The 17,321-nt window shown below is 39.1% G+C and overlaps 4 protein-coding genes across 4 annotated transcripts; 1 reads left to right on the top strand and 3 right to left on the bottom strand.

Moving 5' to 3' along the window:
* Nucleotides 1–1,392: 1,392 nt before the first annotated feature.
* On the top strand, nucleotides 1,393–2,240 carry LOC133716711 (uncharacterized). Its single transcript, XM_062143386.1, has 2 exons — nucleotides 1,393–1,526; nucleotides 1,657–2,240. The coding sequence occupies exons 1-2, from the start codon at nucleotides 1,515–1,517 to the stop codon at nucleotides 2,008–2,010; spliced, it is 366 nt and encodes a 121-aa protein (XP_061999370.1). The 5' UTR covers nucleotides 1,393–1,514; the 3' UTR covers nucleotides 2,011–2,240.
* Nucleotides 2,241–3,260: 1,020 nt separating this feature from the next.
* LOC133728634 (uncharacterized) lies at nucleotides 3,261–3,797 on the bottom strand. The gene has a single exon (XM_062156060.1). It carries the CDS (start codon nucleotides 3,795–3,797, stop codon nucleotides 3,261–3,263), a length of 537 nt encoding a protein of 178 aa, XP_062012044.1.
* Nucleotides 3,798–11,074: 7,277 nt separating this feature from the next.
* On the bottom strand, nucleotides 11,075–13,011 carry LOC133728625 (UDP-galactose/UDP-glucose transporter 4-like). Its single transcript, XM_062156051.1, has 5 exons — nucleotides 12,987–13,011; nucleotides 12,671–12,873; nucleotides 12,039–12,281; nucleotides 11,832–11,933; nucleotides 11,075–11,334 (listed from the first exon to the last, which is right to left on the bottom strand). The coding sequence occupies exons 1-5, from the start codon at nucleotides 13,009–13,011 to the stop codon at nucleotides 11,290–11,292; spliced, it is 618 nt and encodes a 205-aa protein (XP_062012035.1). The 3' UTR covers nucleotides 11,075–11,289.
* A 2,826-nt stretch (nucleotides 13,012–15,837) lies between these two features.
* LOC133728616 (uncharacterized) lies at nucleotides 15,838–17,022 on the bottom strand. The gene has a single exon (XM_062156043.1). The coding sequence runs from the start codon at nucleotides 17,020–17,022 to the stop codon at nucleotides 15,838–15,840; it is 1,185 nt and encodes a 394-aa protein (XP_062012027.1).
* Between the last annotated feature and the right edge of the window lie 299 nt (nucleotides 17,023–17,321).

The following is a 17,321-nucleotide window of genomic DNA, read 5'->3' as shown; positions in this document are numbered from 1 at the left end:
TAACGATTGCGAACAAAGGCGCATCTTAGAGAAGTTTATGTGTCTCTCTAGTGGACTATATGTCACTATTCGAGCTATTAAATCCAATAAAGTAATGAGAGAAGATCTCTTGGATTTAGACACATATTGGCTTTGTCATGACAGGATAGGTCATCCTAGTAATGATATGATGATCCGTCTACTAAAGACTTCAAACGGACATCCATTTTTTGAGCGAAATGAAGCACGAATCAAAGGTTGATTCCTGGACTAAGTATGACTGCCGCTGCTACCTAGGGCGCCGCCGCCGTCCACCACTTACCTAGGGCTGGCACAGTCCCTATTCATGATGCCATGGATGACGTCCATCATGGTGATGCCACCCTAGGTGATGTTGCAATCACCAACTTTGCTTCAAATAGCGTTTCAGACGTTCAGGCCCAACCAAAATCCTCATTGGTTGCTTCTAAAGCGTCTTACTCATTTTACAAAGCTTGTTCCTTAGGGAAGTTAGGGCAACTTCAACCATTGGGTGCCAAACAAAAATTAGGCCAATTATAAGACTTTGCTTCTCCAACCATAGGTTTTTGGTGGATCTGGTCCTATAAATATGAGACTTGGGCTCATTTGTAGTCTCATATTTGAGACAATTCCAAGACCAAGACTCAGCACAGTGGCCTGGGACCACAATTTCTGCTTACCCAGCCCAATATCGAGAGGGACGCGCTGGAGGAGTTTGGTGGACAGCACGCGCAGAAGGGAGAACGGGGGAGGAGGAAGACGCGCCCAATTGTGCTGGAGAGAGAAAAAGCAGCTGCATTGGTCTGCTCCAGTGGGCCCCGCAAGGCTGGGTTTGTCTCCTGCCGACCGTTGGGACACGCAATGGTCATATAATTGACGGCTGAGATCACTCCATTTTGAATATGGACGGTCCGATGTGCTTTTTTTTTTTTTTTACTCAAAACGGATCTATTTTCAATCTGATGGCTCAGATTTGAGAGAAAAAAAACTTATCAACGGCTCTTATTAAATGAAGGGTTATTATTTCCTTTTTGTTCCAAAAAATTACCAGAAAATTGAGGGGAAAAAATATACCCGTTGGAATAGTAAATTGTAGGAAATTCTATAAATACCAACCCATTCTTTTCTATTTTCTCACACCAAATATCCTCCATCTCCTTCACAATTTTTCATTCATTAACCCATCTTCTTGTTCTTAAATATATCTTCCTTTTTTTTTTTTGGTCTTGGAAAAAATGGCTCCAAGAGGGGATTCTTGGAGGCACAATGAAGAAGTTATTCTTTGCCAAGCTTGGATCACCGTTGGGGGTGATGGTTCCGTCGGAAAAGATGAAACGTCGGAGTTATTGTCGAATCGTGTGGCGGAGGAGTACAATGCTCAAAAACCGGCCGGTTGCATGGAGAGAACAAATTCTAGTTGCCAGGCTCGTTGGAAGAAAATAAGTCCGGCATGTATGAAGTGGCGCCAAGCTCTTAACAAGGTTGAACACTTTCAATGAAGAAGCGGCGAAAATATGGAGGACGAGGTAATTATATTGAAATATGTTCAATAATGATTATTTTTTTATTTCTCATGTGGTTGTTAAAAGTAAAATGTTCTTATATATTTTATTGATTGATTTATACTAAGCTAATTTTTTTAAATATTATATGTAGCTCATGAATGTTAAATCAACGTACTACGACTCAAATGGTCAAGATTTTGTGTTTGAGCATTGTTGGCAATACTTGAAAAATACGGAAAAGTTTGAGAAAACGCCAACAATGGAAAACACCCACTTTAGTGTTCCTAATCATGTCGACTTGGATGATGATGAAACACCCAAAAATGAGGATGAGCTGACTTCATCAAGGAAGGAACGTCCTAAAGGACAAAAAGCTCAGAAGCTAGCTAAGAAAAAGGTAATAAGCAGGATGCGGATGACCTACGAGTTCAAATGCAGAAATGTTATGAACAAACAGAGCGCGAGTATCAACAAAGGCAACAACAGTTTGAAGAAGGTCAACTAATTGAGCAACGCGCTGAGGATGCTCACACGATGATGGTGGATCCATCAATTTTCACGCCAAGAAAGAGGAGTTATTGGGAGAGGAAGCAACAACAAATAATTGATAAGGAGGCATAAACTTCAATCATCCCGGAACAATCTCAAGATCCTACACCCCCTGAAGGAGACAGCACAGGCTTGACCATTTATGATCCACTTCACGAGACATCTTGGATGTAATTAATATTGTTAGTTGCTTTGAATTGTTTGTGTTTTAATTTATGATAATAAAAATTATTTTGTTGAGTAGATCTTCTTCGTAATAAAGCATTGAACTTTTATTTTCATAATAAAGCACACGACACAAATTAAAAGCACACAATACAAAGTAAAAGCATACTACACAACAATACAACCAAAGTAGGCCATGACCACTTATCATGACAACATGGCCGCTTATTGAAAGCAAAAAAAAAAAATAACTCATCACTGGTGGTTCTGATCAGCTTGTAACTTCATGGTCCATAGGTGATCGACTAGATCGTCTTGGAGGTTTTTATTCATCACTGGACATCTAACCTCCCTATAACGACGCAAGAATTGATCTTTAGTTGTTGCGGATTGCGATGAACATCAGTGTCAATTACTGGTCTGACATATATCTCTGCTTTCCTTGGTCTGGTTAGGATATCATTCGGATCGAATGGCTCTGCTGCATCTTCATCATGCTCATCTTCAACAATCATATTGTGCAAGATAATGCACGTCATCATGATGTATTGAAGATTCTCCTTACTTCACCCACGAGCTGGTCCTCTTATGATTGCCCAACGAGCTTGGAGAATACCAAATGCTCTCTCTACGTCTTTTCTGTATGCTTCCTGCATCCTTGTGAAATGTTGTGTCTGCGGCGTCCTCGGGTTTCGGATTGCTTGTACAAATGACCCCCACTTAGGGTATATACCATTGACCATAATGCCTATTACGTACCTGGTAGCTCACTTCAGGGGTTTCACCAAGGCATACGTCATTGAACAAAGGTGAACATCCAAGGACGTTAATATCATTCAGGAAACCTGGAAGTCCGAAGAAGGCATGCCAAATCCAAGTATCATAGGAGGCCACCACCTCTAAGATGATTGTTGGTTTCTCCTTGTGGCCAGTATACTACCCTGCCCATCCGGTGGGACAATTTTTCCATTGCCAGTGCATACAATCAAGGCTACCGACCATCCCCAGGAATCCCTGTTCTGGAGCTTTGTCAAGCAGCCGTCACAAATCTGCCGGTGTTGGTCGGCGGAGGTAAGTCTCAAGGTACACATTCCAGATTGCTTTTGTGAAGTGCTCCAAAACCTCAATGGCAGTGGTCTTCGCAATATCTAGGTAATCATCGCAGAAATCAGCTGTGATGCCATACGCGAGCATTCTCATGGCGCATGTCAGCATTTGTTCAGTGGATAAGCTGACTCTCCCACAAGCATCTTTTGTCTGAACAAAATATGGGTCGTAGTTGGCCACGTCGCGCATCATCCTGTCAAAGACCCAAGGTTGCGTTCTATATCGCCTACGAAATATGTTTGGTTCATACTTGCACGGATCCATGAAGTATTGAGCTTTGAGACGAAGATCTATCAGCTCTCGATCCCTGGCCTTATAGTTATGACCTTCTGAAGAACCACCCCATTGTGAATCCTCATCTTCCAGAGTTTGGATTTGCACGGCAGCGGTAGACATCATCAAGGCTCTTCGACGGCTTCTCGTGACGGCCTCTTCTTGATCTTTCTGCAACCATTTCGTCAAACAATTCATTGCAGAAATGGTTTGACAAAATCAAAACGGAAAAGAAAGAAAGATTTGTGTGATTTGGATATGAGAAGTGTTTGTGAATTTGTGAGAGATGAGGATGACAATGACCCCATATTTATGGACGGTTTGAGTTGATATCATTAGATAAGATATGACACGTGGCGGACAAAGACTCGACCGTAATTTGGACAGCCAATTAGAGATTGACACGTGGCGTTGAAATCACATCCAAATTCGGCTGTTTGGCATATATGCCGACACAAAACATCAAAATATCTTCTAAATAGTTTGATTCTTTGTCGTATATGCCGACACAAATAAAAAAAATTAAACCTTTTTTTTTTAAATTCATTAAATAAGAAGAATAATTTTTAAATATTATGATAAAATGTTAAATTATTTTTTTTTACCTTATTTAATTAAATTAACATATTTTTAATATAATATTCATCAAAATTATACTCATATTATATTTTAGTCAAGAATAGTGAAAATAGCACCCCCATATAGCACCTTATTGTTGGAGATGAGAATTGAGTCCTATATAAATAGTGCAACAAGGGGGTGCTAAAATGAGAATAACACCCCCAAATAGTGCCAATGGTTGGAGTTGCCCTTAGGACTGAGACCGTCCTATCCATAGGAAATGAAAATACTCATTCTGTTCTTACATAGAATCCATGGGGATTCTGTGGACTAATTCAACCAACTTGCGGATGTTTAAAATATCTCATGATGTTGGTTGACACGCAAACTCGCTGGTTACGTGTTGTGCCATTGTCCACCTGTAAATGTTGCGTATACTACACTCTTAGCACATATCATATGACAACGGGCTCACTCCCCGGATCATCCTATTCTGTCAATTGGACTTGACAATGCTAGAGAGTTTACATCGAAGACTTTCGATGGTTATTGCAATGAGACTGATGTTGGACATCATATTCCCATGTACACACCCAAATGGTCTCGCGAAAACGACTACGATGGTAGTCCGAACATTGGTAATGCGCACCAATCTTTTTATATCCGCTTGGGGTGATGCAATATTGCATGCAGCTATGCTAATTCGTTTACGACCCACTGCCACTCAATCTACCTCTGCGTTACAGCTAGTGACTGGGTACAAGTATCATACTTACGCATATTTGAGTGTGCCATTTATGTGCCAATTGGGCCGCCACAGCGCACTATGATGGGTCCTTACAGACAAATGGGCAACTACGTTGGATTTAAGACTCCAACAATCGTCCGCCACTTAATGCCCTTGCTATGCGATCTCTTTACCGCATGTCTTGCGAATTGTCACTTTGATGATACAGTCTTCCTATCGTTAGGGGGAGATAAGAACACGAATGTTCAGCAGGAACGACATGAATTGTCGTGGTCTGTCTCTACTATGTCTTATCTCGATCCCTGCTAAAGTGACGAGATCACAAATATCTGCTGCGAATATGCCTGCAAGGATGGACGTCCCTAAGTGAGGACGTAACACCACCCTACATGGTAGTAGGCATAGTGCCAACGCTAAAGAGAGTGGCACTCTGGCGTTACAGGCCATGACCCCAGCTAGGATGCGTGAGAGGCCCAGCTAGGATGCGTGAGAGGCCCGTGGGTTCGAAGGATACTTTGGCACAACTCAATCCTTGGATCATCGACACTGAAAATCTGTCTCATGAGAATCTTCCAAATTATGGTTATCGTTGGGGGACGCCTTAACCTCAGAACCTATTCCTGAGAATATAGAGCTCTTTGAAAATTACACTAGTGTACATGAGACGTGGGATAGAAACTCCATCATTATTGATGATGTAGTTGCGCATGAGTTTGTTGAGCCCGATGATATCGAACCATACTCCGTTGATGAATGAACGCCAACGTAGAGAAATTTGGCCTAAATGGAAAGATGCGATCCAGGTTAAGTTGGATTCTCTAACGAAGAGGAAGGTTTTCGAGCCAGTGATGCCAACACCTCCGAATGGGTCTTCATTAGAAAGCGTGATGAGAAAAAGAGATAGTAATCTCGCCTTATGGCGCAAGGCTTCTCACAAAACGCCCTGGAATCGACTACGATGAGACATATTCTCTCGTAATGGATTTCACTGCACTCCACTACTCTGTCAATTTAGTAGTTTCCGAATAACTGATCATGCAGCTTACGAATGTGGTCACTACGTATCTCTATGGGGATCTAGATACGGAATATACATGAAGTTTCATGGTGAACTTCATTTACCCAAGTCAAGTGGCTCTAGACCACGAAGCGCGTTCACAATAAGGTTGAAACACTCACTAAAGTGAATACTTGATTGGGAAGGGATATGCCTCCACGTTTCCATAACAAGTTTCGGATTCTATCGCGGTTCATGTTAGACATGATCTTCATTGGAAGCCCTTAAAGAGTTAAGGGAAACCGCTAAACACTTGAAATCCAAGTTTGAGATGAACGATTTTGGGAGAATACGATTATGTTTTGGTTTGGAACTTGAGCATCGTGTTGATAGATGCTTAGGCATTTTGACAAGGTCAAGCCTTCAAGCACCCCCATGATCGTCCGTAGTCTTGATCCTGAAAAGGACCCTTTTCGTCCAAAGGATGATGACGAAGATGTGCTAGAGGCAGGAGTGTCTTACTTAAGTATAATAGGTGCATTATTGTACTTAGCTCAATGCACAAGACCGGACATCTCATTTGCAGTGAACTTGTTAGCTAAGGTATAGCTCTGCACCAACGCGATGCCATTGGATTTGTGTAAAAGATATCTTTCGATACTTGAGATGTACGATTGATATGGGCTTGTTCTATCCCTACAGAAAGACAATGGATTCGGACCCATCACACATCAAGAACGCCGCCAACACTGGCATGCGTCCTCTATCCCCATCCCAAAACAACATTAATGTTTTGGAAGGTTTTGCTGATGTTGGGTATCTCTCTGACCCACACAAAGGTCATTCCCAAACTGGTTAAGTGTTCACCATGGGTAAAGACCGTGATATCTTGAAGGTCTACAGAATAGACCCTAGTCGCTATATCTTCGAACAATGCAAAGATTATTGCTCCTCACGATGTGGTTCATGAATGTATATGGATTGTATCCATAATTACGCATGTTCGAACAATTGTGGTTTGAAGTCTACCACAAATGAGCCTACGAGCATTTAGGATAATGCTGCTTGTTTTGAATAAATGAAGCAAGGCTACATCAAAAGCGACAACACCAAGCATAATCAGCAACTTGCTCTCCTCAAGATCAAAGTGAACTAGGTTCGATCTGAGGACAATGTGGCAGACTTGCTCTCTAAGTCATTGCCTAAATTCCACTTTTGAAAAATGTGTTGGTAGTATCGTTTGCGGAAGTTATCCGAACTCCCATGACAGTAGTCATCAGGGGGAGATGCAGACATTAGGGGGAAATGTCTACACGTATGGTCTCGAAACGTGAAGGGTGTGTTGTGCTCTTTTCTCCCTTCGACCGAGGTTATTTTTGTCCCACAGGGTTTTTGTTACTCGGCGAGGTTTTTAATGAGGCAACGAGAGGAGCACCACATTTGGGCGACACAAGGGGGAGTGTTCAAGTAATCCAGAATATGTGTATGACCCAAACTCTAGGTTACTTGACCTAGTTGTAATAGGGTTTTAAATCAGAGATATTCTTAGAGATATTCATAGATATCCGATTAATTGTACGATTATCTTTCCTTGTACAACTCTGATTCTATGTTTTGTAATCCTATATATAAAAAGGCCCTTATTATTAATGAAAGTACGATTCAATTCTCTCTCAATTCAGTTTTCCTTAAACATAAATAAATATTTCATTAGCGGGTCTTAATGGGTTCCAACAGGTACCCCCAACCCATTATCTTGATGTTGTTCAACCCAGTAACATTTGCAACCCGTTAAAACCCAGCCGTTTGTTCAACCTATTAACATTTGCAACCCGTTAAAACCCAGCCGTTTGCTAGGCCGAGTTAATTGACATCCTTGGCATTTTCCTTTCACTATACTTTGGTCACTTTATTTATTATTTGTAACACACCATGGGCAAACCCACGATCACAAGGTTAAGAGCCTTGCGCTCTACCAACTGAGCTAGACTGGCAGATTGCTTGGTTTGTTTTTTTATTTTTTACCTTAATTGAAATGAGATCAAAGAAAACACAAAGCTGTAAATGAAATCTTTCAATTGATCAATTCACAGTTACACTTTACTTGTTGGTAAAATGGTAAGTACATGCCTAAATGGTAAGCTAAACCCCAGTTTACCACAACAATACAATGTACAACGAAATCAGTAGAACGTAGAGATGAACGAACACAGTAGAAACATTGAGCCCACAAAGAACAAGCAAACCCAGAAGTGCCAGTGTTAAAGAACAACCACCAAGATCGAGTGGCCCAAAAATTTGCTCAATTTCATCCGGGTTATAAGCATGAACATCACCAGAGTTATCAAGATAGTATTGGGGAAGGGTACTTAGAAGCAGGGGCTCATTGGCCTAGGAGCTGCCACCCTTTGATGGCCACAAGAAATCAAGGATAGAGGACTTATTTTTTGGGACAGTAAGGCTCGCATTGTTGTCATTGGACGCAGGCGGAGAAGAACCAGCATTTGCTGCCCTGCCACCAGAGGTGGCGGTGGAGTGGTAGCTTTCTTGAACGTTAACTGATAACGGTGGGGAAGAAAGTTCTTGCTTGCTTCTTGGCGCATTGCTCAAGGATGATGGGCCAGCATTTGTCGCCCTACCACCAGAGGCGGCAGTGGACTGGTTGCTTTCTTGAATTGAAGACGGTGGGGAAGAAAGATCGCCCGTGATTCTTGGCGCTTTGATCAAGGATGATGAGCGGTTCGGTGAAATTGTGGAAATCACAGACGGGACCGACGCCACTAGAAGAGTGAGAATGAGAAGTGGAAGATGCGTCGCCATTGAAGTGAGGACTGAGGAGTCAGAATCTTCTTGGTGATGAGAGACTTGAACAGAGAACAATTTTGGGCGAAAGAGAGAATTGGTGTTTACTGGGTTTCGTAAAAATGAAAGCTTTCCTTTACTGTTGTTGTTTATTGTACTTATATAACCCCCCACATATGTTCTTAGGGCCATTCCAATACAAATGGGCCGCTTTCAAAATGGGTCCTTTAATCTTGTTTATGTTGTGCTGGGGTTCCTGTTTGGATTGTTTTATGATCTATGGACCAACATGTCAAGTCAAGTCCAAATTTGCTTTTCTCAAGTCCTTTTGTCTTTTCCATGAAAAAACTGAATTCGACCATATTAAAAAGGGAGTTTCTATTCATACCTCCAATATTAGTAGTTGGACCTCTCTATTTTTCCAAATAATAGTTGACTTTGTCAACTCATGTCAAGTTACCAATAAAGATATAAATAAGGAAAAAAAAATCTCTTCTTATCTCTACAAACAGTAATACTCTTCAATTGGGGAAAACTTTTTCCTCCAATGTAAACGCTAAAATATATATCGTGAAACATTATTTAACGTTGTAGTCAAAAATTTTAGAATTTGACTTTGTCCTCGTAAAGTGATAGATTTCCTTGCTCACACAGCTGACAATTTACAATATCTATCACTGCGCTATAAAAAAATAAAAAATAAAAGGAGAGAAAATGGGAAATACAAAGACACCTCAGTTGATGAAGCCTTACTCATTCTGAATGCAAACAAACATGTGAACGAGCGGCGACAAAAAGCAGTACTCCAGCACGCGCGTTTATATGGTAAACGCATCAATGGGTAGTTGTCCACAAGATCTTCCCGCACATCATTAGTCAGAGCAATTTTATGTGGAACTATTCTATAGATATGATGAAAAATTCAACCCTATGATATAAATCTATAGAGAAGCACTAGACTCATGGTTGATTATTGTAATTTCCTCCACTATCCCATACATATCTAAAACAAAAGAACCATGTTCATTTCAAGTTGCTATTCAATCAGTTTAGGGACAATGACACCTAAATGCAATGAAAATAATACTTGGAAAACATATTTGTACGAGATGATGAGCAAACATGGTATTGTTGCATACGCTAAACAAGAGTCGACAATTCATTGAAAAAGTGCTAGCACCTCTGTAACTCATATATTGAGGATGAACTTCCAAAAAAAAAAAATTGCTGCAATTCCAAATCTTCAAAAACTGAAGGAGGTCAAACTAATGATTTTTGAAAGTATGAATAAAATCTATAAAAAAAAAAAAAAAAGAAGGGTTTTTATTGATTTTATTGGATGATGGGCATTATAGGAAGATTAGAGAGGTGTAGATAGCAAAATGGTTATTTGTAAAAGTAAGTTGGAGGTCTATTAAGTGGGAAGGTCCAAATGCCATATTTGGAGGTATGAATAGAAGCACCCTATTAAAAATATTGACAAAAAAAAAACCATATTAAAAATAGTCGTGATAGGCCGGTATAAAAATTTCAAAATTTTCTGTTTAGGCCCGACCCTAAATGAAACATAACAAACGGGTCCCACACTTTTGGGTTTCAAACAAGCGATTGGACCCAACCTGTACCGAAATATATGAATATGTTTATTTTCATTCAACTTATAACATATTGATGAGAGATTTGTTGTTTTCTCGAGTTATACTTTTATATAGACTCGACCGCACTGAATACCCACTACACCAATTTTTCAATCAGACGACAGTTTTTCACTGTCGTCTGAGTATAAGGTTTGCTGTTGTCTATCTCAATGCCGTCTGATACATGAATCAGACAATACCAGAAAACTGTCGTCTGATAAAATTTAGTACAACAGCAGTTACTACCTAGTCTGTTGTCTGAATACCACAAAGAACAACAGGGTTGGTACCTTCACTCTTGTGCAAAGCAATTTCAGTTGGCAGATCCTGGAAGGATGGGACGTGTAAAGAACAATTGGAGAACATTTTTTTGTAAAAAACTGTTGTCTGAAGGACGCTTGGAGATCAGCAAAGTAATTGAATACTATTGACTAACTTTGAACCAGACAACAGAAAAGTTGTTAAAGCCATTGTGTGTTATTGCATCCTAAAACAAAATATGTTTAATAACCATTGTAGATAGATGATCCAGACAACAGTTTTTTCTTTCTTTTTTCTTCATGTTCATTTGTTAGACAATGGTTTATTGTTGGTGTTGAATTGTCTGAGATAGAAGAGAAGACATACATTCTGTACAATTGAACACATCCTTGATTCCAAAAACCATTTCATTCCATAAGCAATATTCATCCCAACATTTACAAGGAATTAACACTACTTAGGGCCTATAAATACATAAACCCAAAAAATATAAACTTGTCCATAAAACGTGTCCATTGCACATTAACCATGCCTATAACTAAAGCAAATGTGATAGTGATCCCTTTCCGGCATCCTAAAGTGTCCTAGAACAGAAATTTTTCTTGCTGAGATGCTGCATATAATTAACAGAGAACAAAGGCTCAGGGCCTGCTTTGTTTACTTTAGCTTATTCACTGAGCATGTCTACCATTCTAGGAGTAAGTGGAATCCACAGGTGCTCTCCATAACCTACATCCATAAGTAGAAGTAAATATATGCAATTGATGACCTGGAAACTGGAAATTAGTAAACTGTAGGCTGCTGTTTAAAGAAGATCCAAGAGACAAAGAGTTTGATCACAGTTCTGTTACAAATAAGAAATCTCTTCCTTTGTGCAAATAGAACTTGCTTCATAGCTCATATATTGCTGGAACATATTGAGAAGAGATATAACTGAAAGACTTTGACCACAAAATTGGTTGGACCCCAAAATTGAAATCTGACTACTTAGACATCATTCTGCCACAGAAATAAAGAATACTAACAATCACAGTCTATTAGAAATTCAAGAAAGATAAATGAAGGAAAGGACAGAAACTTGGCCAATAAACGTGGCCATGGCTTCCAAGACTAACACACCATATACGTATGGATGCTGCATAATACCAAAAGGTTAGGTGTAACTGAGAGGCTTGCGAGGAATGTAACAAGTCTGGAATCAAAAGATTTTGTAACTGGCAAGTTACCTGAGAACATGAACTCCACGCTTTGAATAATTCTCCTGTCAAAATCATTGGTGGCACCAAGAAAGGTAGACTAACTACTGTAGAGCAAAACAGCATCTCCATCTGTGGATAAGATAAGATAGAGAACAACATTATAACCGAAGTCACAGCTTTTCCATGAACATGCATCTAATTCACTTTTAAGCACCCAAGGAGAATGTGAATCACCTGTGTGGTTTCAGGATTCATGGTAAATATTGCTTCTTGCAAATTACCCAAAAACGAATCCATGACTAGAGCACCCGATACCATCACCACACCAATCACGCTGAAGTTGGGAGACGTTTGTGCATCCGCTAAGGTGAATAGGATCAGACCCACCACCAGAAGGATTGCAGAAACGTACTCATGAGGTGGATACTTCCGCCTCAAACCTGGTATGAAGGCTCCCATTATCATCACAGGCAAAACCTGAAACCCCAAAAGGACCAAAATCATGAAGTTAACATGAGAGGCTGCAGAGTAACTGTAGTTTGACATATACAGCCAAATAGATATTTATAAACTATTCTTGTCCTATACCAAAGATCAAAAATTCCAACAGAATCCAAATGACACTAAAAACTTAGCTAGAGACCAACTTAAACTCTTTCCCCTAAATTAAGAACAAATATCTCAAACTGGCCATACTAAACAAAATAAAAATATGAAAGGGGAAAAAGAAACGTGTCTTAAGAGGCAGTCAAATTCCAAATCCTCTTTGTTTTACACTGAAATTGTTTCCACTTGATATGATTATCAAGTCAAAATTGGCTGCCTCAGAGAACCAAACAATGTTTTTTAACATCGCATTTGCTTACCTTTGCTGATTTGAACATTAGCTGTGCAGGGTAGTTGAGAAAAGCCAAGGAGCCTTTGGTGAGTCCATGAGAGCCTATAAGCACAGCAGATAGCTTCACATAAGTCTTCCATGGGTTCACCATTTTCTTGGTGGTAAAGCCTTGAAGATAAATCAGAAATAGATACACCAAATCCTTGTACACATGTGAAGTACCACCCATAACTGCAGCAAGGAACATATCAGAAACAGAATCCGAAACAAGCAGGGTCCTAATTGAATTCGAAAACCAAACACTCCACAAATCCAAAACCAAATACCCAGATGTTAACCATTACCTGAATTGTAGCCTGTTAAACACATATTCCTGAAAATGGAGCAAAAAGTTAAGATTCAATCAGCAATTAAAAAAAAATACAGAGTGTACGAAAAATCAAGTCATCTCTGAACGTGCAACGAGCTGCATTCATTCTTCAAAATTATTACTTTGATTCCTCCAAAAGCAAACTCATAAAATAATCAAACCCATTGGTCCCATAAGCCAAAACAGAGGATCAAAACCTCATTTTAAAATTATCTGAGAACTTTAATCAAAACAGTAAAAAAAAAACTAATAAACAAAATCCATAAATCTCTTGGAACAAAAAGATTTCTTCCTCATAAGCTAAAGCATAACCCTTAGCTTGATTCAAAAGAAACTAAACACAAAAGAAAATTCATCCCAAAACAAAAAAAAATCACAAAACCAAAACGAAAAAAAAACTTGAAACCAAAGAGAGTGAATTTACCTCACAGACACCATTAACCAGATAACCAAAGAAGAACCCAGAAGAGCAAAGCAGGAATTGCTGCCATTTGGGTCTATCAGAGAGCGAAATCCCAAACAGAAACCGAGCTTGTTCTTCGTTCTTCATCGTCTTCAACCCCTTTTCACACACAGACCCAACTCAGTTCTGGGTTTTGGGTACCCAGAAAACGCTCCAAATCTTCGTATCCCCAAATCCATTTTAACCAGAAAATCAATCAAACCCAAAACAAATCGATTTCAAAAACACGAAATTTCGAGGTAAGAGAAGTACCAGTTAACAAAACCAGAGCGCTTGAGCTTGTTTATCTTTTGAACTGGATAGCCTCAATTAACTTGTGTCGGATTAATGGGTTCCCAAAAGCTCTAGTCATTCTTTTTGTTGTAAAAGAAATCGAACCGTCGAGGAGAGAAGCTGAGAGGGAGAGGGCCCGTGCCCGAGAGAGAGATGGCGACTTTAGTTTAGGTTTTGTCATTTTGATGAGGGCTCCTTCTTCGTTTTGGTTTTGAAATCTGATAAAGAAGAGAGAGAAAGATTATCTGATAGCCAAATCAAAACTAGAACTAGGCTATCTTTTAGTGGTGGTGCCAAAAGTCGATGGCTGGAAGTCGAGCTTTCCAGAGTGAAAGAGAGAAGGAGAGAGAGAGAGAGAGAGAGAGCGCCCCGTGTGACCCGACAGAGGAAGAAGGAGAAAAAAAGGAAAGGCTAGGGTTCTTTCCTTTATATACTACTCGATGTGAAATATAAAATTTGGTTGAGGGAGGGAAGTGAAAATTGAAAATTTTGGCCAAATGTTAAAGTCAATTAACTAGGGCGGTCTATTGAACCCTAAAACTCAGACAACATCAATTCAAGTACATTGTCTGAAAGAGAGTGACACAATAGACAACTAAAAAACTGTTGTGTGAATCAAAACAATCAGACGACATATTTTTCAACCATTGTATTAATAGTAATTGCACAACAGAGAAGTAATAACTGTTGTGTGATTAAAAACAATCAGACAACATCTTTTATCCACCATTGTGTTAATTAACCTTGGACAACATCATATAATAACTGTTGTCTGAATTAATTCATTCAGACAACATCAAAAAAATCAACCATTGTCTGAAATGCTATTGCACAAGAGCTAAGAAAAAACTGTTGTTGGAGTCCAAAACTTAGACGACAGAATATTTCTTGCTGTCGTCTGATTAATTCAGACGACAGTTAAAATGTTTGCTGTCGTCTGATATGTGTTGTCTGATTCCGAAATTGGTGTAGTGACCACAAATTAGCCATAAACTAATCGAGTGTTCCTAATTTTCTCATTTCAAACTCTAACTCTCATTTTTGCAAATTTTCAACCAAATTGAAAATCATTATAACATTTATAATCGTGATTTATCATTTATGAACATGAAATGTTCATGTTTGACAGACTTGGTTCGTCTATTGATTTGATCTAGTTTGGTACGTTCACAATTTCAATTTGGTTGAGGATTTACATAAGTGATCCACTCATGAATATCTAAACATCTAACGATTGATTTGCTGAAATGTAATCGAATGGTGGATCTTACAACCGTTAATTAGAAAGTTCTTATGAAGTTCTCATTAGATTTGAATGCAATATTCAAGCTCATACGTATGACTCATGTTTTTCAATAAACATATATAAAATTTATCTTAAATATTGTTTGTAAAATTTTTTTTTTTAAAGGATTGTTTTTATTTTTTTGAATTGTTAAAGTAGCATATCACTCCCTGTGTTAGGGTTCGAGTTCGCAAGCATGCACCTTGTCATTTGTCAACGGCGATCTTAGAGTTTTTTCTAAGGGTGGGCTACTTCCCTTGAATCATTAACCTTTCTTACGGAAGAAAACAACTCAAATTAACCTTACAAAGTTAAGAGTAAGTCGGTTGTAGTAAGGGAAGCGTGAGAGACTAGAGAGATAATTTTTTTTCCCGACTCTATTGTTGCCCGGGCCCTCTTTCCAAACTCCCTCATGGTACAACAATCGTAGATCGAAACAATGAATTTGGGAGAGAAGTAACAAGGTTTAGATTCAGTTGATTCTAAAAAAGAAAAAACAAAAATTTAGAAAGAGGGAGTTTGGAAAGAGGGCCCGGGCAACAATAATTCTAAAAAGATCATTTCTAAAAGAATCATTCCTTTATTTAAAAAAGAAAAAACAAAAATTTAGATTCAGTTGATTATTTTAGAAATGATCTTTTTAAACTAATCACTCTAGAAGATGAATAATTTTTATTAATTATAAAATCGAATGGATGGCAAATAAATTATGGGACAATAAATTTTAAGGGCAAGCCCTGATGATCGAAAGGTTGCATTACATTAAGAGATAGACTAAAAAGTTCGGGATAATTGGTAAATTCGCTACCAAGGATGTGGGGTAAACCATACAGATTGAGCAACTAATCTGGTAAGAAAATAGTCATTAGGAAGAGCTAAAGGTTTGATGGTCTTGTTTGTCATGGAAAACATCCCAAAGTCGCGCTTTGTAAACCCAGCTGATCCAAAATAAGGATAATCAAAAGCAAAGTAAATGCAGTTTCCTTCTACTATCTTATGATTATGGGCACCAAGGTCAGTTGCAGAGATAAATTTGTTGCTGGCGTTGCATACAAACAATATCTGATCGCCAAAGTCGAATACTTCTTTCCACGAGTGGCCACTATTACCATGATCAAGCTTGAACACTTGGAATCCTTCAGTTTGAGGCGGAATAACGTAATTACCACCTAATATGTCCCAAGGAATTATTGGATCATAATCATAAGCATGACTGGTAGTACGAAAAATCATATATAACTCCCTCGATGCAGAATCTTTTGCTAGATAAATGACGTCATTTTTAGTATAATTCTCGACTCCGTCTGTTCTTCTAATATTTCGAAACATGCAAGGCCTAGGATGAAGAATGACAAACCTTTCAGCCCTATAGCTAGAAGCATCTAGATCGATGTCAAACACAATTAAAGCCAACTGCCCTGCCTTCCAAGTTGCAGCATATATTTTCTGATCAATTATTTCTATATCCCGAAAAAAGAGATCGGTATTCTCATTCCCCAGATGAATGAGGGTCCATGATTTTTGAGTTGGCCTACAAAAAGCCAAATTGTAATGTCCTGAACAAATGCAAGCCACAAGACATGAGTGAAGGGAGCTCGTTGGTGGTGAAGAGGCTACTACTTTTGCCAAGAAGAAAATAAAACAGCTGTAAGGGCATGGAATGGTAGACTGAGATGGGAGCATCACTTGGGCACCTGATATTGGATTCAAAAAGAAGTTGACAGTCGTATAAAAATTGCTGCTCGGATCATCATCAATAATAACACACTTGGGACGCCAAAGGTCGCTTTCTACCATTATCAACCACCCTTCAACTGACCCAACACAATAGCGTGCAGTACATATGGAATTGGTGGGGTTTGATGATTTGTAAATCTTTTCATCACTCAGACTTAGAAAACAATTGTCCTTAAGTGAGTAGGGATGCGAATGAAGCATAAGCCATGGAAGCTGAGGAGCAGGAGGGCAGCACTTGCTGGCAATTGCCATATCAACTGAGGCTCGCCACGAAAGACAAACTCCACCACACCGTAGAAAATCCTGTATCAACAGACGTTGTAGAATCAATTGCAGAATATCTTCTGGGATTTGCTTTTGTTTGTACTTTCCAGTCCATCTTCTAATGGAGATCATGCTGCACTTGCGGCCAATAAAATCTAGGGTAAGTAAAGATCATGCTGCACTTGCGGACAATAAAATCTAGGGTAAGTAATAAGAACATTCTTAATAAAATTCGGAAAGCTACTAAAGTCCATTTCATCCTTGTCTCTATAGAAACCTTTCTAAGT

The sequence above is a fragment of the Rosa rugosa genome, chromosome 1 (assembly GCF_958449725.1).
Source record: "Rosa rugosa chromosome 1, drRosRugo1.1, whole genome shotgun sequence".
NCBI lineage: Eukaryota > Viridiplantae > Streptophyta > Magnoliopsida > Rosales > Rosaceae > Rosa > Rosa rugosa.
Note: the sequence above shows the minus strand (reverse complement) of the source record. Positions and strands in the feature narration are given on the sequence as shown.